Source organism: Lepidochelys olivacea (genome assembly GCF_965140295.1).
Source record: "Lepidochelys olivacea isolate rLepOli2 genome assembly, chromosome: 10".
Classification (NCBI taxonomy): Eukaryota; Metazoa; Chordata; order Testudines; family Cheloniidae; genus Lepidochelys; species Lepidochelys olivacea.
In genome coordinates this window covers 32,021,430-32,046,784 of record NC_140420.1, presented here as the reverse complement: position 1 = coordinate 32,046,784, position 25,355 = coordinate 32,021,430, and the positions used below count along the sequence as shown (strand labels likewise).

The 25,355-nt window shown below is 46.0% G+C and overlaps 1 protein-coding gene across 1 annotated transcript; it reads left to right on the top strand.

Moving 5' to 3' along the window:
- The first annotated feature begins 15,155 nt into the window (after positions 1 to 15,155).
- On the top strand, positions 15,156 to 23,722 carry LOC311526994 (cytoglobin-1-like). Its single transcript, XM_084640509.1, has 4 exons — positions 15,156 to 15,193; positions 16,432 to 16,548; positions 20,486 to 20,708; positions 23,559 to 23,722. Exons 2-4 carry the CDS (start codon positions 16,451 to 16,453, stop codon positions 23,700 to 23,702), a joined length of 465 nt encoding a protein of 154 aa, XP_084496635.1. The 5' UTR covers positions 15,156 to 15,193; positions 16,432 to 16,450; the 3' UTR covers positions 23,703 to 23,722.
- The last annotated feature ends 1,633 nt before the right edge of the window (positions 23,723 to 25,355 follow it).

The following is a 25,355-nucleotide window of genomic DNA, read 5'->3' as shown; positions in this document are numbered from 1 at the left end:
TTAAAGCACAAAAACAGCATTTTTTTTTAATTTAAATAAAAGTACCTTAAATTTGATGGAAAGAAGAAAAAAGTTTATCAAAGTATGTTTTGCATTTAAAAATTATTTATTAAAGAAAGGATTGCTATATTTAGTTAGTGAATTTAAATTATTTCTGGACACCATGTCTTTAAATATTTTAACAGTAGTCAAGCTCATCCTCCCACACCTCATTTTTATTAATAGATTGGAAGAGAAAAATGACTTTCCTGCTTTTTCAACTCAATTGTTTTCTCAATGTTGAATGAGTTAGTCATTGACCTGATCTAACTGAATAAACTGAAGTGAAGAAAATATTTTCTGCACCTGCAGAAGAGGCTAGTGCTGTCAAAAGCTGGGTTCACTCATCAACTCTAGTTCTACGTGCTTAGCCAGCAAGTTCCAGCAGTTTAGTGTGTTCTTTAAAATTGGGCAACAAACATGGATTGCTTAATATTATTTTTGTATTTAATTTACATTGTTTTAATAGATTATAATAAGTTTAGGCCTTAATATAGGTTGTCATGGAATATAACTTAACATAGCTTCTTATAATGTAAGTAGATTTTTTAAAAAAATTAACTGTATTTAAAAAACCCCAGACTTTCAAAAATTTAAATAAATATTTACCCACCTTGGCTCAGGCTTTGGGGAAATGTCTCTGGCCTACTTCCAAAAAAAATCTTAGGGCCATTGTTGTGGCCAGGGCTCTCAGGGCCATTAGTGCCATGGCTAAGGCAATCAAATTCTGGAAAGGTTAGAGGGGGTACTGGAGCGTTCAGTTCTGCCCAGAGAAGCAGAGTAGATGACTGCTCTTGCACTTCTGAGTGTGGGTCCTGCCAGAATTCACATGAAATCAGATTCCCCACCCTCCATTTAAAATAAATAAATAAATAATAATCAAACAAACATTCTTAGGTGCTAATATTTGTTTGACTGGCAGAGAGCTCGGGGTATGTGTGGAAGGTGCTGGGGACAACCAGGAGAACAGCCCCAAATCTTTTTGTGGGTAGCAAGTAGAGCTCACATTAAACCCCTTCTCTGCCCAAATGCAGGAAGTTGGGTGATGAGGCTGGGGAACCTGCCAGGTGACAGCCCAGATTCACCAGTTGTCATTTCTATGTAGGTTCCCTTGGAAGTCCCAGTTGCTCAGTATGGTGTGAGGGGAACTGTGGCGGTTTTACAACTTTGAAGAAAGACAGACTGGAGTCGTAGGTGGTATAACCCCTCTCTGATAGGGTCAGGGAAAGGTGGGTGATTATTGGGGTGTCCCCCACTCAGCATCAGGGGAGATGTGTGATTAGAGTCTATTCCTGCTGTGACCCAGGAACCTCTTGAAGCTAACTGGCAGAGGGCACAGGGGATGCATGGAGTTTTACAAGGATCCCCTGGGTCAGTTATATGCATAATTCACTAAGAAGTGACATGAGATCTCAGAGAGCCAGTAAGACACTAGTCATCATAAACATTGTGAAATTTAGGTAAGGATAATATGTAAGGCGCTATGTACCTACACTGGAAATTACGACCTTCAGGTCTGAGTTAAAGAAGGTCACTAAACTTTGCTTTTTTCAGACAGGCAGGCAACACTCAGCTGTCTATTTATATGCAAATTTTGTATTCTCTAATTCACCATGGATCCATATCTACATTCTAAGACATCTACTAATCAAGATTAACAAATGAATAAGAGATTACAAAATCTACAAAGAACACACAGCTGAAGGGTGTCCGGTTTATGAATAAAGAAAAGGAGTACTTGTGGCACCTTAGAGACTAACCAATTTATTTGAGCATAAGTTTATGAATGAAGATCAAAGGACTGTATGATATATCTGCAGTTGCAAAGGGACACCCTTGCATCTTTCACCTAGAAAGTAATCTGACAGTGGGTTTGCACCTTGAATAGAAGATCACAGCCAAGCCTGGCTGTACTATGCTGGAAGGCTTTTGGGTGAGCTTTAGCTCTTGGGACATAATGTCCTATTGATTAAATTTAGGCTATGAGTGTTATGATTTTATCTTATCCTTTGTTTCCAATATTTCTGCTTGCTATCATTTGAATCTCTGTACTTTGTTAAATAAACATAGACTTCTTTATAGAGAAAGGAAGTGTAAGTGCTGTATTAAGCAGAACTGCGTTTTGCAATGTAACTGGAAAGACTGGGTTCACTGTCCCTTTGGGAACAGAGGATGTTTTGAAAGTGTCCAGTGGACCAGAGGCTGGACTCTCCAGACAGATCATAGAATATTAGGGTTGGAAGAAACCTCAGGAGGTCATCTAGTCCAATCCCTTGCTCAAAGCAGGACCAACACCAACTAAATCATCCCAGCCAGGGCTGTGTTAAGCTGGGCCTTAAAAACCTCTAAGGATGGAGATTCCGCCACCTCCCTAGGTAACCCATTCCAGTGCTTCTTGTGAAATAGTGTTTCCTAATATCCTAGTGAAATAGTGTTTCTTAATATCCAACCTAGACCTCCCCCCCTGCAACTTGAGACCATTGCTTCTTGTTCTGTCATCTGCCACCACTGAGAACACCCTAGCTCTATCGTCTTTGGAACCCCCCTTCAGGTAGTTGAAGGCTGCTCTCAAATCCCCCCTCACTCTTCTGCAGACTAAATAACCCCAGTGCCCCAGCCCCCTAATCATTTTCATTGCCCTCCGCTTGATTCTCTCCAATTTGTCCACATCCCTTCTGTAGTGGGGGGACCAAAACTTGACGCAATACTCCAGGTGTGGCCTCACCAGTGCCGAATAGAGGGGAATAATCGCTTCCCTCGATCTGCTGGCAATGCTCCTACTAATACAGCCCAATATGCCGTTGACCTTCTTAGGGCACACTGCTGACTCATACCCAGCTTCTCATCCACTATAATCCCCAGATCCTTCTCTGAAGAACAGCTGCTTAGCTAGTTGGTCCCCAGCCTGTTGTGGTGCATGGGATTCTTCCTTCCTAAGTGCAGGACTCTGCACTTGTCCTTGTTGAACGTCATCAGATTTCTTTTGGCCCAATCCTCCAATTTGTCTAGGTCACTCTGGACCCTATCCCTACCCTCCAGCATATCTACCTCTCCCCCTAGCTTAATGTCATTTGCGAACTTGCTGGGATGAATTTCACCCTCATCATCCAGATCATTAATAAAGATGTTGAACAAAACCAGCCCCAGGACCGACCCCTGGGGTGCTCCTCTTGATGCCTACTAGACATCAAGCCATTGATCACTACCTGTTGAGTCTGACAATCTAGCCAGCTTTCTATCCACCTTATAGTCCATTCATCCAATCCATGCTTCTTTAACTTGCTGGCAAGAATACTGTGGGAGACCATATTAAAAGCTTTGCTAAAGTCAAGATATATCACATCCACCGCTTTCCCCATATCCACAGAGCCAGTTATCTCATCATAGAAGGCAATCAGGTTGGTCAGGCATGACTTGCCCTTGGTGAATCCATGTTGACTTGTCCTGATCACCTTCCTCTCCTCCAAGTGCTTCAAAATGGATTCCTTGAGGACCTGCTCCATGATTTTGCCAGGGACTGAAGTGAGGCTGACCAGTCTGTAGTTCCCCAGGTTCTCTCTCTTTCCTTTTTTAAATGTGGGCACTACGTTTGCCTTTTTTCCTATCATCTGGGACCTCCCCCGATCGCCACGAATTTTCAAAGATAATGGCCGATGGCTCTGCAATCACATCAGCCAACTCCCTCAGCACCCTTGGATGCATTAGATCTGGACCCATGGATTTGTGCATGTCCAGCTTTTCTAAATAGTCCTTAACCTGTTCTTTCACCACGGAGGGCTGCTCACCTCCTCCCCATACCATGTTGCCGAGTGCAGCAGTCTGAGAGCAAACCTTGTCTGTGAAGACCAAGGCAAAAAAATCATTGAGTACCTCAGCTTTTCCCACATCATCTGTCACTATGTTGCCTCCCCCGTTCAGTAAGGGTCCCACACTTTCCCTGACCTTCTTCTCGTTGCTAACATACCTGTAGATGCTCAGGGCCTCAAATGTTGGAATATGTCCATCCTTAATCTGTAAAGAGAGCAGGGCTGGCAGAGGCTGAAGGGCCGTGCTTGTGCTCCCCGAGGCTAGAGGTGTCAGGGACTAGACAAGAATTCCTTACTCTAAGGCAAAAAGAAAAGGAGTACTTGTGGCACCTTAGAGACTAACCAATTTATTTGAGCATAAGATTTCGTGAGCTACAGCTCACTTCATCGGATGCATGCTGTGGAAAATACAGAAGATGTTTTTATACACACAGACCATGAAAAAATGGGTGTTTATCACTACAAAAGATTTTCTCTCTCCCCACCCCACTCTCCTGCTGGTAATAGCTTATCTAAAGTGATCACTCTCCTCACAGGAGAGTGGGTTTGGGTGGGGGGGGGGGGGAGAAAACCTGGATTTGTGCTGGAAATGGCCCACCTTGATTATCATACACATTGTAAGGAGAGTGATCACTTTAGATAAGCTATTACCAGCAGAAGAGTGGGGTGGGGGGAGAGAAAACCTTTTGTAGTGATAAACACTCATTTTTTCATGTTCTGTGTGTATAAAAACATCTTCTGTATTTTCCACAGTATGCATCCGATGAAGTGAGCTGTAGCTCACGAAAGCTTATGCTCAAATAAATTGGTTAGTCTCTAAGGTGCCACAAGTACTCCTTTTCTTTTTGCAAATACAGACTAACATGGCTGTTACTCTGAAACCTGTCATTACTCTAAGGCAGTGGTTCTCAACCTATTTACCATTGTGGGCTGCATAAGTGGCCCACAATGTGTTATGTGGACCACATCCAATATTACCTCTATGGCCCTGAGGATGTCACATGGGCTGCAGCTCTATGCTGACTGGGCCACAAGTGGCCCATGGCCCGCAGGTTGAGAACCACTACTCTAAGGACAAGTGGTAGGGAGGTGCCCCTCTGCCATGTACATTGGCCAAACTGGACAGTCTATACGCAAAAGAATAAATGGACACAAATCAGACGTCAAGAATTATAACATTCAAAACCCAGTCGGAGAACACTTCAACTTCCCTGGACACTCAATTACAGACCTAAAAGTGGCAATTCTTCAACAAAAAAACTTCAAAAACAGACTCCAATGAGAAACTGCAGAACTGGAATTAATTTGCAAACTAGACACCATTAAATTAGGCTTGAATAAAAACTGGCAGTGAATGAGTCCAGAGGCGGCTCTACCAATTTTGCCGCCCCAAGCAGTCGCCGCCGAATTGCTGCTGCCGCCCAAAAGCCTCTGCGGTAGGAAGAGCAGTGGAGCTGCAGGACATGGAGTGCCGCCCCATTCTGAATGCTGCCCCAAGCACCTGCTTGGAAAGCTGGTGCCTGGAGCTGGCCCTGGATGAGTCATTACAAAAACTAAAAACTATTTCCCCATGCTAATTTTTCCCCTACTGATACTCACACCTTCCTGTTAACTGTTTGAAAAGGGCCATCCTGATTATCGCTACAAAAGTTTTTTTCTCCTGCTGATAATAGTCCACCTTAATTGATTAGTGTCATTACAGTTGGTATGGCAACCCCCATTTTTTCATATTGTGTGTGTGTGTATATATATATATGTATATATAGTGGCAAATTGCCAGCACTACTTTGATGGGTCTCACACTTTCTCTTCTTGGGGAGGGTTCAGGGCACCATTTCTCGCCCCTGAACTGGAGTATTAACTGCCCCACTAGTGTCCTAGAGGAGGGGAGTGAATAGGGAGGGACCTGGGCCCACCCTCTACTCTGGGTCCCAGCCCAAGGGCCCTAGGGATAGCAGTAAACCACTTGAACTTGCGGTTCCTTCCCCTGGGCTACTTCCCTCTCCTGCCCTTCAGCTTGTGGGGCTTCCTGCCCTCCCTCTGCACAAACCAGGTGTCCCTTTACCTAGGGTCTTGGTCTTCTTAGCCCACCACAGCACTTCTCCAAACTCTCCTCTGCTTCCCTCCAAACTGCTCTCTGCTCCAACACCAATCCATTCTGTTTCAACTCCTTCTCCTGTCTGATTGAAGCGGGGGGGGGGGGTTATCAGGTGACTGGCTTCAGGTGCTCTAATTGGCTTCAGCTGCTTTAATTGGCTTCAGGTGCTTTAATTAATCTATAGCAAACTTTCTTCCCTCTACAGGGAATAAGGCTCCCTTCTAACACTCTCCTGCTGGGGCCATTTTCCGATCCTCGGTCTGTTCACGTATCCGGGCGGAGTTCCTCTGGGCGGCGTCCAATGACTCCCTTGACACATTCGAGGAGCGGTGGGCGCTGTCTGAGGTTCTCTGCTCGGTGACCCCGTCCGGTTCCCTCCGCCTGACCCTTTGATTGAGGGGAAGAGTGAGAGACCTCAGCCCCAGCCGTTGCCGCTGTGGATACCATCATCACTGTCACCTAGGAGGGGTCCTATCACACATGGTGTATGTCCCCCCACCCCCAAACTGCCCACCCCGCAGCCATGCCCATCTTGTTGGGCACCCTCAGGAGAGGGATAATCGGTGACACTGGGCGTGGCACTAGGTAACTCGAGGGGGTGGAAGACCACGAGTGTCGAGGAAGCCCCCCCGCTCTAGGCCATCAGGTAACTCAGGAGGGTGGAAGACCATGAGTGTCGAGGAAGCCCCCCCTGCTCTGGGCCCAGGCTAGCCTGAACACTTCTCCCTCCTAAAGGCTGCTGTGTTATACCTTGTGTTTGCTTTTGTTTTGTTGCATAGTTTTGCCTTATCCTTTTTGGTGATTCTTTGTAAGTGTTACACAAATAAAACTATTTCTGCTTCAAAAAAACACTCTCCTGCTGGGGCCGTTCTCCGATCCTCGGTCTGTTCACGTATCCGGGCGGAGTTCCTCTGGGTGGCGTCCACAGACTCCCTTGACGCCTTCGAGGAGCGGTGGGCGCTGTCCGAGGTTCTCTGCTCGGTGACCCCATACGGTTCCCTCCATCTGACCTTTTGATTGAGGGGAAGAGCAAGAGACCCCAGCCCCAGCCTTTGCCACTGTGGATACCATCATCACTGTCACCTAGGAGGGGTCCTATCACACGTGGGTGTACGTCCCCCCCACCCCCAAACCGCCCACCCCGCAGCCGTGCCGATCTTGTTGGGCACTCTCAGGAGAGGAATAATCGGTGACACTGGGCGTGGCACTAGGTAACTTGAGGGGGTGGAAGACCACGAGTGTCGAGGAAGCCCCCCCACTCTAGGCCACCAGGTAACTCAGGAGGGTGGAAGACCACGAGTGTCGAGGAAGCCCCCCCGCTCTGGGCCCAGGCTAGCCTGAACACTTCTCCCTCCTAAAGGCTGCTGTGTTATACCTTGTGTTTGCTTTTGTTTTGTTGCATAGTTTTGCTTTATTCTTTTTGGTGGTTCTTTGTAAGTGTTACACAAATAAAATTCTTCTCTGCTTCAAAAAAAAAAAAAAACCCACTCTCCTGCTGGGGCCGTTTTCTGATCCTCGGTCTGTTCATGTATCTGGGAGGAGTTCCTCTGGGCGGCGTCCACCGACTCCCTTGATGCTTTTGAGGAACGGTGGGCACTGTCCGAGGTTCTCTGCTCGGTGTCCCCGTCCGGCTCCCTTTGCTTTGACTCTTTGATTGGGGGAGAGAGTAAAGGACCCCAGCCCCAGCCATTGCTGCTGCGGACACCACCACCATAGAGGGGTCCTTTCACACGTGGGTGCACATGCCCCCCCCCCCCGGATTGTCCATCCCACAGCCTGCCCCTCTTGTTGGGTGCTTTCAGAGGAGGGAATTGTTGGTGACACTGGGCGTGGCGCCAGGTAACTCGAGGGGGTGGCAGACCTTGAGAGTCGATGAAGCCCCCTCGCTCTGGGCCACCAGGTAACTCGGAAGGGTGGAAGACCACGAGAGTCGAGGAAGCCCCCCACTCTGGGCCACAACAGGCAAGCTTGAACAGTTCCCTCTCCTGAAGCTAATGAGAAAACAATTGTGATTGGTTGCTGTGTTACACATTGTATATGCTATTATTTTTGTTTTGTAAGTGTGTCATGCAAATAAAAACACCTTTTTTGCTTCAAAAAAAAAAACCGCTCTCCTGCTGCCCTCTGGCCATGCTGTATCACAATATATATATATTTCTATTGTATTTTCCACTGCATGCATCTATTGAAGTGGGTTTTAGCCCATGAAAGCTTATGCCCAAATAAATGTGTTAGTCTCTAAGGTGCCACAAGTACTCCTCATTCTTTTCACAATCTTGGGTACTCCTGGGTTCATACTAACATGAGGAGAACTAGAAGAATTCATTGGCCATCTCTGCCTCAAAGAATTCTTTAACAATGACACCACTCACAATTACCACATCCCCACTGACAATCAGAAGAAAAAACAGTAATCTCACTTGACATTGCAGGGCGGATGAAACCACTCTTGATCATTACATTTATTGCTTCAGGGGGAAAAAAAGTTGAAATCCTTAGCAAACATCACATCCACCATAATCTCTCCACTGCAGAGAGGACAGCCACATAATCCCAGAAATCTAACCACAAGATAGTGATCAAACCAGCAGAAAAGGGGGTGCCATTGTAGTCCTCAACAATGACGACTACATTAACAAGGCCAACAATAATTCTACAACACCTACTATAAAGAACTCGAAGACTCCACAAAACAATTTACCCAGGAATTTAAGATGATAAAATCCTTCTCCAAACAACTCCAAGAGAAACTCATCCCCCACAAACTCACCCCAGGGATCTTCTACACACTTCCTAAAATACACAAACAAGGGAACCCAGGCAGACTCATCATATCTGGCCATGACACTCTTACTGAAGGAATATTGGGACTCCTAGAACCATCCTCAAACCACTCACCTCCAGGACTCAACCCACAGGCGCCAACTTTGCAAAGTGCCCCAGGCTCAATCCCCAGCTCTGCCCCAGGCCCCGTCCCCACTCCATCCTCCAAGGCCCCACCCCACCTCTTCCCACCCAGTTCTGCCCCCTGACCCGAGCACGCCGCATCCTCACTCCTCCCCCGTCCCTCCCAGTCTCCTGCACGCTGAAAAACAGCTGGTTGTGATGGGCAGGAGGCGTGGGGAGGGATGGGAGGCGCTGATCCATGGGGCCTGCCGGAGGGCGGGATGCACTACGGGGAGCTGATGGGGGCGCTGCCGGTAGTTGCTCAGCGCCCACCATTTTTTCCCCGTGGGTGCTCCAGCTCTGGAGCACCTACGAAGTCGGTGCCTATGACACAACCGACTTCCTCCACAAACTCCACAACATTAACCTCCCTCCTCAGAACACCATTCATGTCACCATGTATGTCACTTCCCAATACAACAACTTCCCTCACAATGACAGCATAGCTGCCTGCCTCAAATATTTACAAGACAATGGGCAACACTCAGATATCTATACCAAACAATCACCAATCTCATTAATTTCATCCTCACCCATAACAACTTTACATTTAACACCACACTGTTTCCCGTGGTCTGCACAGTCATGGGAACTAGGATGGCTCATCAATATGCCAACATCTTCCTGGGCCACCTTGAAGACGAATTTCTAGACAAATGCACAACAAAACCAACAGTGATATTTTTATCTTCTGGACAGACAAACTCCCTCAGATTTCCTCCACAACTTCAATAATTACCACCCATCCATTAAACTCTCTCTGGAACACTCCCACACTAGCATCAACTTCCTGGACACCATGATCAGCGTCAACAATGAAACCCTTCAGGCAACTATATACACAAGAAACCCAGAGATCACCACACCTGTCTTCATAGATCCAGTAACCGTCCCAAACACACCAAGAAATCTGTTATCTACAGCCACGCACTCAGATTCCACAGAATATGCTCCAAGGGGAAAGTCGGGGATATACACCCCTAACACATTCAAAACTGCCTTCACCAAACAAAGGCACTCCACCAGAGTATATCTAATCATGGAATGGGCCACCCAAATACACCAAGAGAACTTGCTATAATATAGAAATAAAACTCCCTCTGATCACACCCCCCTAATTGTCACCTACCACTCCACACTGGAGCCCATACAGGGTATCAAAAAACTACAACCCATTCTCAACAGGGACACCATCCTGAAATAAATCTTTCCTGAACCCCCTTCTTTGACCTTCAAACAACCCCCAACCTCTCCAAGCTCATCATCAGAAGCAAGCTCCCCACAGACCAGGACACACCATCTCAAAGTGGCACCGGACCCTGCCAGAACAGGTGAAAAACCTGCAGACATATCTCTGCTGCTACAGTGATCAACACCACCCCCATAACACACTTTCCAAGATGCATGGGTCCAACACATGCCTATCACAACATATTGTATACCTCATTTAGTGCACTAAATGCCTCCAATAAAACTATGTGAGTGAAATCAGACAATCACTATCCTTTTGAACAAACCCACACAGGAAAATAGTAAGACAAAAACACCCTATCACCTGTGGGTGAACACTTTTCACAAAGTGATCACTCTGTATCTGACCGATCAGACCTCATCTTCAAATGAAACCTGCACAACACTTTCAAAAGACAAGCCAGGAAGCTTAAATCCATAACTTTGGTATATACTAAAAATCATGGACTGAATAGAGACACTGGATTTATAGGTTTCAGAGTAGTAGCCATGTTAGTCTGTATCCGCAAAAAGAAAAGGAGTACTTGTGGCACCTTAGAGACAAACAAATTTATTTGAGCATAAGCTTTCGTGATGCATCTGATGAAGTGAGCTGTAGCTCACGAAAGCTTATGCTCAGATAAATGTGTTAGTCTCTAAGGAGCCACAAGTCCTTGTTTTCTTTTTACTGGATTTATAGTTTATTAAAGCATTCTGTAAACCACCCCCAATGCCCCACAACTGCTTTCTCACTCCCCGCCCAACTTTCCTTCCTATGACTGGAAGGGTGTTAATGGGCCACTTCACTTGAATGGTCCCTTGAATTATGTGAGAACTACTTATGCTATACAATCTGTTCCGCCTTGTATTTAGCTGTAATACTCTGAGGGCAGGTCTACACTATGAACTTATTTGAGCATTTTGTGAGCACGTGAGGTGTAGCTCACAAAAGCTTATGCTCAAATAAATTTGTTAGTCTCTGAGGTGCCACAAGTCCTCCTTTTCTTTTTGCGGACACAGACTATGAACTTGTATCAGTGCGGCTTCACTGATGTAGCTGCACTGCTGTAGCGCTTCTGGTGACGACACGCCAATGGGAGAGAGCTCTACCATTGGTTTAATAACTCCACCTCCACAACGTAGCGCTGATTACACCGGGTGGGGGGCGGGGGAGAGGAGAGCAGTTAGGTCAGTATAACTACCTTGCTCAGGGGTGTGGATTTTTCACACCCCTGAGTGAGGCAGTTATAGCAAAGTAAGTGTCTAGCGTAGACCTGGCCTGAGTTAGTTTCCCAGAACTGAAGAAGAGCTCTGTATGAGCTCAAAAACATGTCTCTCTTACTAAGGGCTTGTCTACACTGGCACTTTACAGCTCTGCAACTTTTTCGCTCAGGGGTGTGAAAAAACACATCCCGAGTGCTGCAAGTTTCAGTGCTGTAACGTGGCAATGTAGACAGTGCTGGAGCACTGGTAGCTATGCCCCTAGTGGAGGTGTGGTTTTTTTGTTTTTTTAGAGTTCTCTCCCAGCGCTGTGCCGCGATTACACAAGCCACATTAAAGTGCTGCCACGGCAGGACTTTAATGTTGCCAGTGAAGACGTGCCCTAACAGAAGTTGGTTCCATGAAAGATATTACCTCCCCCACCTTGTTTCTGTGGAGTCTGGAAGGAATTTCCCCCTGCAATATGATGGGTTGTTTCCCTTTCATCCTGAGGAGTTGAGTTCACTTCTAATGCCAACATGGAAACAATATTTCAGAGTAAATACCAATCACAATATTGGTTCAGGTTTCAGAGTGATAACTGTGTTAGTCTGTGTCAGCAAAAAGAACAAGGAGTACTTGTGGCACCTTAGAGATGAACAAATTTATTTGGGCATAAGTTTTTGTGGGCTAAAACCCACTTCATCAGATGCATGGAGTGGAAAATACGATAGGAAGATAGATAGATATATACAGAGAATATGAAAAGATGGGGATTGCCTTACCAATGCGCAGGTGAACGAGCCTCTGATAGTGTGGCTGATGTGATTAGGCCCTATGATGGTGTCCCCTGAATAGATATGTGGACACAGTTGGCAACGGGCTTTATTGCAAGGATAGGTTCCTGGGTTAGAGTTTTTGTTGTGTGGTGTGTGGTTGCTGGTGAGTATTTGCTTCAGGTTGGGGGACTGTCTGTAAGCGAGGACTGGCCTGTCTCCCAAGATCTGGTACATGGTGAAACTCCTCTTCCTGCTTATTTCTGCATCCTCAGTGAGCTTGGGGTGAGGTGTGAGCAGGTGGCTCATGCAATGGAGACCACGCACAGACTCCTGCTGAGTGGCTGATCAGTTGTGTATGGCTGGCTTAGAACTCAACAGCGGGCATGTGGTGGTCACCTGCTCGCAACAGCAGTGGGTAGCATTTTGAGGCAAAGTTTTGGGGCTGCAATTGCCACTTGTGCTTAGGTGTGTCTCTTTGAAGAGGAACTGATGGGATGCCTTCATCATGCCACACTCCACCCCCCATAACACCTCCCTCCTTGGCAGGCAGAACTCTGGGGGGCACAATTGACTTGCACCTCCTTTGTACTCTCCTTTGAAATGTTCTGCTGGTATGTTAGTAAGAGCACAAAACTTCCATTGAAAGGCACAAATCCTTTGGAAGAGTGACCCATTTCATGTCATCAAATAAACTTTTAGCAAAAAATTATCTAATACTTTCCCATAAACATTCTATCACTCAAAAATATTTTAAAAGAACATTATTAAAGTTCTGAAGTCAAGCACTCAGAAGTTGGGAAACTGAGTTAGTACAACCTTAATTAGGCCCTCATGCATATGCATTATGACAGTCCTTAATTAGGCACCAGAGAGCTGAAACTTTAATTCTGGTGTTTCCTACTGTTGGACTGCTTGAATTTTCTACCTTAACAACATGCTAGAGATTGTGAGGAGACTTCCCGGGCACAACTCAAGGTGTTGCTTTGTCCTAGGAGGCTCTCTGTGGGGAAGACCCTGGGTCCCCCACATGGGATGATTTGGGGAACAGTCTCTGAGGAAAACCCCAAACCTGTTCCCATGCGCATTTCCACAGCGGGAGGATCTGGACCCTGGGCTTTCACTGATGTATCTTCCTTTCCCCCAGTCCTCACACACCCAGGGTTCCCCCTACTGACTCATTATTTCCCAGATTTCTGTCTGACTTTCTCTCCCCTCTCCCTAGTCCCAGCCTTCCCTTCCCCCCACCATTGCTCACTCAGCTCTCTCCCCCTCCTGCTCCTCCCAACTGTCACCCCCAGAATTCCATTGCCAGATGCTCCCAGAGCCCGGGAGCTCCATCAGTTGGAGATGCCGGCAGTGTGGTGAGAGGCTGGTGAGAGGCCCTGGGCACAGGATGGGGTATGGGGGAGCAGCCTGCCCTGGCCCCAAGCCACCAGCTCCCCCATCTAGGGGGCTGGTGTTTAACTACATGGAGCTTCCTGGCTGCGAGGGCTGACCTCGGCCCCATAGCCCCTTGCATGGCAGTAGGGCAATTAGGCTGAGCGAGGGGTCTCCCCTCCGTGGAAGCAGCACCCCCCACCCTGGGTCTGGATCTCAGCAGCCTCTCCATGGTGAAGTCCCAGTCAGTCAGTGTGAGTCACCGCTCTCAGCGTCACCCCCTGACTGTGCTGAGGTGATCAGGGCTGGGCACGACACAGCCTCACTGAGCCAGTGGGGCAGCACCCGTCACTTTCTAGGGGCATTCTGAGGTGGGGGAGGCGCACACAGACGATATTGCCATGTTCCTAAGCACAAGGGCCTAAATCTCCTCTCATTGACTCAGGCGTCACACCAGTGTCATCCAGTAACTTAACTTTCATGGATGCACTCCTGACTCTCATTAGGGGTGAGTAAGCGGTGACTCAGCCCTACAGTCCCAGTGTCAGTGGGCTTTTCCCCACGGCTTTCGATGGGGCCAGGGGTTGACCGTAAATGACGCTGGTTTGAAAGGCCTGATCTGTGGTTTTGTAGGTCCCTGAAGCTACGGAACATAAACAGGTTTTCTTTTTGAAAGGGCGGTTTAATGCAGTTTCCCTGGTAACTCTGGTTTCCTTGGTAACCTTGTTACTGTTCACATTAAGATGGACACACACTGTTGTGAATTGGTTTGGGGTCCTGACTGCAGCTGTGCTGTGGAGGCCCGTGATGGGAATCCCAGCTTCCCAATAAGCTCACGAGTTGTCTCACTTTTGTTTTGCAGTTCTCTTTCAGTTGCACCCGCTGCCTCTATATTCAGGAGAAACAGGATTCCAGCACTGAGGTACCTGGCATGTATACATCCTAAAATGACACCATGGGCAAATCCTATTCCCTCCTCTGCACCTTCAGAGGGCCCTGCTGCTGGCCTGCCCTGCTTGGGCTCCCCCTGCACAGCAGGGACTGGCAGTGGGCCAGAGGCGAGGCCTGTTATCCATCAGACATTGCCTCCCCTCCACCACCACCACCGTGGAGAAGGGCCACACAAGGACTATTGCAATCACAGGGTCTGCAGCTGCCACCATGGAGCAGCTTTGCTGTCACTGCAGCCAGGAGGGGAGGATTCCTTCCCCTCTGCCACTCCAGTGCCAAGCCCACCTACTGAAGCTTGGGTGGGAGATGTGTGAAGAAGGACAGGGAGTGTGGCCCAAAATGAGAATTTGAGGGTCACAGAGCTCAATTCATGCACCGACACCGTCTGTTTTATTGCTGCCTGTACCTGAAGCAGTGTGAAAGAACACAGTAAAACCATGACTTTCTTGGTAGAGTTCCCTGACCCTAGGATCACAGAGAGATAAACATTAGTGCCATAAAATAGTCCAAGGCCAAGGGGAATAATCCAACATACAGTTTGCCTGGGACATCTCAGTAAAGCAAATTACACAGGCAGGGCTGAGATTAACACTAAATTGCTGATGGACAGTGATCGGTGAACCTAAAAGAATCAGATTCCAGGTCTGGTTCTGCATAAAAAAATCTGAATCCATCTTTTGGAGGCCCTGTTCTCTGAACTGTGTTATCTGTCTTCCACTCCCAGCAGGCCTTGCCTCTCCTCTGCATTGCTGTAAGTCTTCTTGGAGGTGAGTCTTAGCAACCTACTAATCCTTCCAATGCTGGAACTCATCCCCAAGGCACAACTGGGCAGCTACAATTTGTGTGGGATTTGAGAGCTCAGCTGCTAGATCTGCTCTACCTTTCTATCTCTAGGAAAATGATCTTCTGGGGAGCAGGCAGCTTCCCTTCCACCATTCAGATGCAGCAGGGCCTGCAAATGTTCCCCCAAGTTCTGCTGCTTTCTCCTACATTTTGGCTGATACCCCAGAGTGCAGTGGGGACTTAAGATAGGCCTGATGTCTCAGTGTCACAGTGCTTTAAAGAGCACTGCACAGTCAGGAGCAGCACGACCTGGGGGAGGGCTTTCCAATCCCACCTCAGAAAACCGGGGATGGTGTGAATTAGAGCTGGGCAGTGGGCCTGCCAACTGGCCTCTGAAATTTTGAAAGAGGATGCTCACCACTTGGACTGTTCAAGTGGACTACAGCACTGAGCTTCACCCAGCCTCCACCATCTAAGAAGTGGGAAGGAGTGTAAAGAGGCCATTTTTTGGATGGATCCCTCTGAAAGGGCTATGGGGCATCCTGAGTCAATTTATTCAAATATTTAGAACGTCAAAAAACACAGAGGTTTGAGAGGTTCTTATTGTATGCAGTCCCCTTTGCTGTTCCTGGCAGGACACAGCAGTTTTTGCTTTTTGTCACTACCAGGTGCTTGGTCGTGCATCCCCACCAGGAGACAGGAGGTCTTCTTGTTAACATTAGCCTAATGGTGTGGAAGCCTAGTGTAAATCAGAACACTTATACCATGCGTTCCACCACCCCAGAATGTTCTCTTCCCCTGGAGAGTGAGCTTATTCTGTTGAAACTTCATCCAAAATGTGCAGATATTTTCTACTAGAGATGGACCCAGGCTGCAAAGATCAGATTTTACTCCTTTCCCCAAAGTTCAAAGTTGATCAAAGTTCTGATTGGAAAACATCTCTTTTACACTGTGCCGGAATGGCTCATTTGGCTTTTCTTATACTCTCCCATTCGGTCCTGTCTGCACTTTCTGTTTGGAGGTGAACCCCACATCTCTCTCTCTCTCTGTCTCTCTGAAGTACAGAATGAAAGTAAGTCCTGTGTCACAGACAGTCCCCTCCTGTGGAAGGAGTGGTTTCACACTGAACATTTATGTCTGTTCTTGGTGAACTCATCTAGAATGCTTGGCTTCCTCCAAAAGCAGGGGCTGAAAATTGTCTGCTATCTTGTCACTTCATCAGGGAGCATCCTCCAGGCATCATGGCTTTGTTAACTGATGCTGATAAGAAGAATATCCAACACATCTGGGCAAAGTTATTTGAGAATCCAGAAGAGAATGGCAAAACAATTGTGATCAGGTGAGTCATGACATTCAAGGGTTTCCTGCTTATCTGGGTTTAGTTCCTGCTGTCATTTTAATTCAAACCATAGTGTAAAATATGCTATAAAATGTAGCTTTCTTCTGTGCTTGTTTGTGACATCTGATATCCTCATTGTTGTTCCTTCTGTCTCTACTAAACATAGCTGTTGTGAGATATCTTTTATTGGACCAATTACTGTAGGTGAGAGAGACAATCTTTCAAGCTACACAGAGATCTTCTTCCGACCTAGGAAAGGTACTCAAGAGTGTGCCAGCTAAATACAAGGTGGAACAGATAGTTTAGCATAAATAGAATATGTGCTACGAGACCATTCAAGGTGAAGTGGCCTGGTGTAACATCCCTGCAGTCATAAGACAAAAAGGGGGGCTAATGGGATACAGATTGTTGTAATAAGCCATAAATCCAGTGACTTTATTAAGACCATGATTGTTAGTGTCTAGCAGCAGAGTTATGAATTTAAGCTCCCAGGCTTGTCTTTTGAAAGTGTTGTGCAGGTTTCCTTTGAGGGTGAGGACTCATAGGTCAGATACAGTGATCGCTTTGTGAAAAGTGTTCTCCCACAGGTGATGTAGTGTTTTTGTCTTTTATCATTGTCTCCCTAATATTGTGGGACTGACACAATTACAACAACACTGCATATACCTGCTGTGAGTGTATTTATATAGTGACTGTGATTGCCCACGAGACAGACTTGCAGATAAAGGTCGTAGCAGAGCACCATACATTTGATTTTACTCCACTGGAAACTTTTCACTCTTCTCCTTCCCCATGAAACATCCCTCTCTGTTTCTGTGCTGCTTGAGAGTGAAGACTTAGGGCATTACTCTGTAACGGGATGAGCAGGTCTGCTCTGTTCTCTGAGCTCCTCTCATCTTCAGCGTGTGGTTTTGTTTCAGTCAATAATATGAACTCCAGGTTCAGTTCAAATTCTAAATCCATAGATTCTGAAGCTGGGCCTTTGGACTAAGGGGATGGAGATGCCTGGTGGACAGTGACAACATGCATCCTTCTCATCAGTTTGGCATGAGATTCAAGAAGACAGAAAGCCCTCGTTCTGCCTTTCCCCTTTGCTGTCTGGTCTCTGAGCTGAAGAGGGTTATTCAAACTGAAATGTGCTTCGAAATAATGTTCATTAAAAATATAACTGTTCCTTTCATTCTGCCCTTTACTATGATGCTCATTGTGCAGGATTCCTTTCTCCTCCCACTACATTCACTGGGGACGCACTATTATTCCCTTTAATAGTTGCTGGCCAGATGTGTTCCAGGATAATGCGTTCTTCTAAGAGGTTTTGTTAATGAGTGTGCATCAGGTGATCTACCAAAGGGACTGAACAGCTTTGGGAGTGAATTAGTCAGTTTCTATCCTCTGTCACTGAGGGGGTGATATTGCTGCACATTTAAAATTGCTAGTCCAAGATACTGAGCATTACTCTTTTGTAAATTCCTTGAAGTCCAACTGTTCACACTTGGACTTTTGTAATGTTGCAGCTGTCACTTCTAAGCACCCTTGGGAATTTGTCTAGCTAAAATAGTATGATATAAATAGCTTCATACAAATACAGGACAGGAGTCACACTATGAGAGGGTGCAAGTTCACTCTGAAAGGGAATGCTTTGGATTAAGGGGGTCCTCTTCCTTCAAATATCCTTGTTTTTTGCCACCTGGACCTACCCCAAGTTTGTCCTTTTGGATACCCCAGTAAACAGTTAAGCAGCTGTCACAATTAAGAGAAGAGGCCATTCAATATATCAGTCTGAAAAACATATAATGAAATAAAATGATTTACTGAATCAAAATACAGGGCTTCTTTTAATGTGTATTTGACAAACTCTGTAATAAGAAGCCTCAACTGAATGTTTCACCCTGGCTAAATACCATGCAATTGAACTTACTGGAGGAGTAACTAGACTAAATTCTGTGGCCTGTTTTATACAAAGAGATCAGATTAAATGATCTAATAGTGCCTCTTGCCTTAAAAATTTATGAAGCCTCAGCACTGGCCAGATATGTCCCCATTAAGCAGAATTGTTGCTGTTACTGTCCCAACTAAGCAAAGTTATCACCATTCACTGTCATTAGTACCTGGAAAGAGGGTCCAATGACCTCTATCTCCTGGTAACATGGAGCATAATGTTTCAGGGCAACAATAATTAGCACCAACCAGAATGGATTAAGAAGTCATGATGGGAAGTTTTTCTGAACTTTGATGTGGAATTCTCAGGAACAGGCCTTGTTGCCAGATTTCCAGAGCTTATGGACTGAGACCTACGGACGCACCCTGGCGGTCCACAGGGGCCTGAAACTGGGAGCACCTCTGTTTTGGTGCAAATGCATGTTGTCACTGTAACTGGGCACCAAGCCCCAAGACTCTAGCTCAGAGACAACCCATACCTGTTGATATCAGGAGGGCACAGTGTAAAGGTTCAGCCGCCCCAAGAGCAGCTCAAGCCCTGGCCCCTTACCCTCAGTCTCCCCTCCCAGAAAGCAGTGGATCCTCCCTGCAGCTTCCAGCTGTTGCTCCTACCTCTGCCCGTGGTCGCAGCTCATGAGCTCTGGAGTTGCTGCACAGGGAGGGGGCCCAGCCAGATCATGTGACCAAGTGGGGCCGGCAAACCCTGGCAGAAATCAGGGGCGGGGGAGGCACATGATCTGTGGGTCCCCCACACGTCATCTTTAAATGGTAGGGAACACATTGTTGAACAGTCACATAGCAAGAAAGGTTTTTCTTGGCATGTATTTCACTGGCTACTTTTTCCTGATTTAGATCTGGTTCTTCTAACAGTCTTTTTCTTATACTAATATCTTGTATATGCATCACAATTTGATCTCTTATCATTAAATCATATTGGTTCTGGAAATTATGTGTCTGACATCTTTAGATATGTTAAAAATTATTCAAAAATCTCTTCCTCCATTTGATTTCTTGAGTGAAACTGAAATCTTTCAGAAATGTTTCATTTCTTGTTTGTAAACAGTATGCCTCAATTTTTTTCTAAGACAAACTCATAGTCAGTTTGTTCTCTAACATTAAGCTCAAATGAATTATATAATGAAATTGCTTCAGTGCCTGCGATATTAAAAAAGATGACAATCTTTTTTTGTCTTATAAGTAAATTCCTATGCCCTCAAAAATAAATCAAATATTTATTTAAACCTTTTCAGCATTTTGCAACATTGTTAGAAATGTCAGAACTCTTAATTGATCCATATTATTTCATTCAAACTTGTTTTTCACTGATGAGTAACTATTACCTTAATTCATTGCTAGTAATTTAACAATGGCCTTTATTAGATACATAGTTAACATATAAAGAAAAGGAGTACTTGTGGCACCTTAGAGACTAACCAATTTATTTGAGCATGAGCTTTCGTGAGCTACAGCTCACTTCATCGGATGCATACCGTGGAAACTGCAGCAGACTTTATATATACACAGAGAATATGAAACAATACCTCCTCCCACCCCACTGTCCTGCTGGTAATAGCTTATCTAAAGTGATCATCAGTTTAGATAAGCTATTACCAGCAGGACAGTGGGGTGGGAGGAGGTATTGTTTCATATTCTCTGTGTATATATAAAGTCTGCTGCAGTTTCCACGGTATGCATCCGATGAAGTGAGCTGTAGCTCACGAAAGCTCATGCTCAAATAAATTGGTTAGTCTCTAAGGTGCCACAAGTACTCCTTTTCTTTTTGCGAATACAGACTAACACGGCTGTTACTCTGAAACCTGTCATAGTTAACATATAGACATTTTAACTCTGGTCAATCTGTCAGTCTAACCTAAAACCAATAGCCTCCTCCCACAGTCATCTCCCACTCTGGAGATACTCTTAAAGCCACAGTAAAACCACAGTGGGCTTGCTTTGCTAATTTGTGATTTTCAGTCACTATTGTTTCTTCCCAGTACAGACTCTTCACAGATTATCCTGAGACAAAAGCATACTTCAAGACCATCCCGACTGAAGGCAACCTGCAGGAGGAGCCGCTGGTGCGTTTCCATGGCCGGAGAGTCATGGTTGCCCTCAACCAGGTGGCTGAAAACCTGGACAATTGGAAGCAGGCCTGCAGGATTCTGGACCGTCTAGCAGTCAAGCACAAGAATGTGCACCAAGTGCCATCAGTGAATTTCCAGGTACTGATGCATGCAGACATCAAGGGAACATGCTTTGTTTAGAGATTACAGCTATTTGTTCTGGCACGGGGGACAGATCAGTATCCCAGAGGCATAGCTATGCATGTTCACACATTGTGACATGGTTGTCAAAAAGCAGGAGATTAGCATAGGCATGTGCAATAAGCAGTAGAGTTAATAAAGCACCCATGCCATGCAAGTTCAATTGTTTGTGCAATCAAATGTATGGAAAATGAGATCACAGAAGTTTATTACAATAACCTCCCGAGGCCTCAACCAAGATCAGGGCCCTGTTGTGCTGGGCTGTTGTCAGGGTTCCCCCCACCCAACTCTGAACTCTGGAGTGCAGATGTGGGGACCCTCATGAAAGACCCCCTAAGCACCTATTCTACCAGCTTAGGTTAAAACTTCCCCAAGGCACAAATTCCTTTCCTTGTCCTTGAATGGTATTCCTGCCACCACCAAGTGATTTATACAAAAATTCAGGGAATGGGTACTTGGAATCCTTATCCCCCCAAGCCCCTTCACCCCCTTTCCTGGGGAGACTTGAGAATAATATTTCAACTAATTGCCTTAGCAATGTAAGCACAGACCAGACCCTTTGTCTTCAGGCACTGAAATCAATCAGGTTCTTAAAAGAAGAAACTTTATTTTTAAAGAAAAAAGTAAAAGAATCACACCTGCAAAATCAGGATGGAAGGTAACTTTACAGGGTAATAAAAAGATTTAAAACACAGAGGACTCCCCTCTGGATTCAGCTTCATAGTTACAAAAACAGGAATAAAACTACCTTTGTAGCATAGGAAAATTCACAAGCCAAAACAAAAGATAACCTAACACATTTCCTTGCCCTACTTACAATTTCTGTGGTTTTAGATCTATTATTCCAGGTATATTTTCAGGAGATGTTTTACCTGCTTGGTCTCTCTCCTTCCAACCGGAGAGGGAACAACAAAGAGAGCACAAACAAAACCTTCCCCCACACCCCCACCCCAGATTTGAAAGTATCTTCTTTCCTCATTGGTCCTTCTGGTCAGGTACCTACTAGGTTATTTGAACTACTTAACCCCTTACAGGTAAGGCAATTCAGTATAGCTGCCAAGGAGGGATTTTATGCTACCCTTCTCTCTATATTTATGACATTTATTACAATAACCCCCAGAGGCCTCAACCAAGATCAGGGCCTTGTTGTGCTCGGCTCTGTACACACATACATTAATAGACAGTCCTCGTCCCCAAAGAGCTTACAGCCCACACACACAAGATAGACAAAGAAGGGATAGCCCCTATGTTACAGAGAGGGAACTTGGATAAGTGACTTTCCCCAAGTCACATCAGGAGTCTGTGGCAGAGTTAGGAACTGACTCAGATCTCTGGACCCACAGCCAGATCCACACCTACATCGTCCTTCCTCTCATCACAAAGTCTTTACAAAGTATTTAACTTCTAATAAAAAAATACCAGCAAAATGCACTTAAATGGGCTTAGATGCAAACACTAACACTTGGTTTGAACCCTGGCTCCAGAAGCTTAAACTAAAAGGATCATTGGGAAGGTACAGATTTGGGGAAGACATCTAGTGAGTCCTGCAGAGATCAGTGTTAGGTCCAGCCTTAGATAACACCCCCCACGATGCTGAAGTGGAAGCAAACAGCCCATTAGTACAGTTACAGGTGATAGGTGCGGAAATACGGGCAGGACATTATAAAAATGAGGTTCAGCCTCCACTGGTAGTTTTTCAAATGTTTTCATAAAATAGCCCATGTCTCAGTAGAGAGAGCATCCAATGGACGCCTCCACTCCTGTTCCTGGCTGCAGCCCACCTCCCCTCCCCCATGTAATTGTTTGACACCCCGTAACACCCACAGCAGTAACTTACATGGAGAAAGTCAAGAGCTGCAGAGGGCTAATAAGGTGACAGTGAGTGCAGTGTCTCCAGGTATAGGAACCCTACTACTACCTCCAAGCACCCTACCCATAGGAAACCTAACCTACCTCCAAGTATCCTACCCATAGGAACCCTAACCCTACATTGGGGAGTCCTACTCATGGGAAACCTAACTCTAGGGAGGGAAGACCTATCCATAAGAACAGTAACCCTAGCTCCAAGTAACCTATCAATATGAATGCTATCCATAGCTCTAATTTCTCCATAGCAATCCTAAGCCTAGGGCCGGGAGCTGTACCCATAGGAACCCTAACCCTAGCTCCTAATACTCTACTCGTAGGAAACCTAACTCTAGAGTGGGGACCCTTACCCTAGGAACCCTAACCCTAGCTCTAAGTACCCTTCTCATAGGAACCCTAACCCTAGGGCAGGGAGCCCTGCCCATAGGAATCCTAACCCTAGTTCCAATTACCCTACCCATAGGAATCCTAGCCCTAGGGCAGGGAGCTCTAGCCATAGGAACCCTAAATCTAGCTCCACATAACCTACCCATAGGAATCCTAACCCTAACTTCTAGTACCCTACCCATATGAACCCTAACCCTAGGGCGCAGAGCCCTGGATGACCCTCAGCTCCATGGCTCCCTCACATCTGAGCCAAAGTCTAATAAGCACAAGAACTGCTGCTCTATAAAAGCCACAAGAATTTAACTTTGTAACACAAACAGAGAGGTAAGAGTAGGTAGCCCTAGAGGTGAGGAGAACAGGGGCAGTCAGTTTGGGATCCTGCTCCCAAAGGATGTAAGAGGATTGATAACTGGCAGGCAGTGCTGCCAGTCACTCCAGGGTTACTGCACTGCACCTAGGGGCTTGTTCAGAATTGGTTCCTTTCAAGCTGAAGAATTTACCAACCTTAATGCAATTTTGCATTTGTGTCTCACTCGCTCTGTGTTCCTTTGACAGAGCATGTTTCAGGTGATCCTGAATGTCTGCAAAGAACTCCTGGGAAATGAATTCAGCACCGAGGTGTCCCTCTCCTGGGTGAAGCTCTTCAGTCTGCTCTCTGAACAAATAAATGCATCTTACATGAGCACTTCCAAGTCCTGAAGTGACCACAGTCACTCTATAGCTATTGAAGAGAGGAGACTGGTTCTGTTCATGTTGTTATATATATATAGTTCTAGATCTGATGGAATAAAGGGAGACTCAGCAACATTCTTCTTGATCAGTGTTTGATTTCAGAACACAGGAATTGCTAGACTGCATCAGACACAGATCCATCTAGTCAGGGTCATGTCTGACAGAGGAAGAAAGGGTGGAAGAGCCCTACAGTAGGCAGATGTGGGATAATCTGCCCTCCACATTAATATATTCCAAGGCCAGAAGCAATCCCAGGGAAGATCCTTTAGAAAAACATCCAGACTTGATTTAAAAATTGTCAGCGATGGAGAATCCTCAATGACCCTTAGTAAGTTGTTCCAATGGTTAATTACTCTCACCATTAAAAATGTATACCTTATTTCCTGTCTGAATTTGTCACTGGTCACCTGTCCATAGTGTGATTGTGTGGTATGTAGCACACACTGACTAACACCCCATCTTGTGCTTTACCTGCTTCCCACAGCGATTCTCAAACTGTGGGTCAGGACTCCAAGGTGGGTCACAACCTCATTTTAATGTGGTCATCAGGGCTGGTGTTAGACTTGCTGGGGTCCAGGGCCAAAGCCCAAGCCCGAGCCCCACTGCCTGGGGCCCAAGCCCGAGGCCCACTGCCCGGTGTGGCAGGGCTCAGGTTACGGGCTGAAGCCCTTGGCCTTTGGCTTTGGCTCTTCCGCCTGCAGTCGTGGGGCTCAGGCTTTGGCCCGCCCCCTGGGGAGGTGGAGCTCGGGTGGGCTCAAGCTTTGGTCCCCCCTCCTGTGGTCATGTAGTAATTTTTGTTGTCAGAAGGGGGTCTCCATGCAATGAAGTTTGAGAACCACTGCCAGTTAGGCACTGATCAGTAAGTGTTCAAGATCATTTTCTAACAGCTATCAGTAACCTGAAAACGGGTGGTGCCATTTTTTATGTAGACTGCCACATCCTTTACCCTTTTGCCCACTGATCCTTCCAAAATAGGTTCTAAACATTGATTTTAACATTCCAATCATGGGAATCATCCCACCAAGTATCAGTAATATCAACTGAGCCAAATTTATGCTAATAAATGAGCAATTCCAATTCCTCTCATTTGTTACCCATGCTGCTAACACTGGTATATAGTTCAATTCAATAATTTCTTCTCTTCATGTCCTTTAGGTGCTTGATTAGTTTGTTCTCAACATCTCCATTTTGTGTGGTGTGCTCATATCTTCCCTCCCTTTGTCCTCCCATTTTGTTTCACAGAACCATGGTCTGATGACACATCCCAACCTCTCAGCCTCCATCTGACAGCTTGGATGCTCAGTGGTTAATTCCACAGGAAACAGTGTGTTCCCTAGAGGTTCAAAATATATATATTTTTAATAGCAGGAATCCATCCACCAGCTATGCTTACCTCATGAAGTGGGGTACCACTTCTCTCTGTGGTACCAGTAGAGGGGTACTCCTTCTTTGCAGGCTTCTACACAGCTTATTCTGGGTCACCTGCTCCACCGAACGGGGACAGGGCTCTCCCTCCATTCCCTGAGAGTTCACTTGGCAGCTAGTTCCACATTCTATCCTCCTGTAGAGGGAAGATCTGTTTTTTTCCACCCAAGTACTATTTGGATTTCTAAAAGGGTT

Coding starts and splice junctions, on each gene's coding strand:
- LOC311526994 (XM_084640509.1), top strand. CDS start 16,451: ATGGCTTTGTTAACTGATGCTGATAAGAAGAATATCCAACACATCTGG. Junction 16,549..20,485: donor GGCAAAACAATTGTGATCAG/GTGAGTCATGAC, acceptor TTCCCAGTACAG/ACTCTTCACAGATTATCCTG. Junction 20,709..23,558: donor TGCCATCAGTGAATTTCCAG/GTACTGATGCAT, acceptor TTCCTTTGACAG/AGCATGTTTCAGGTGATCCT.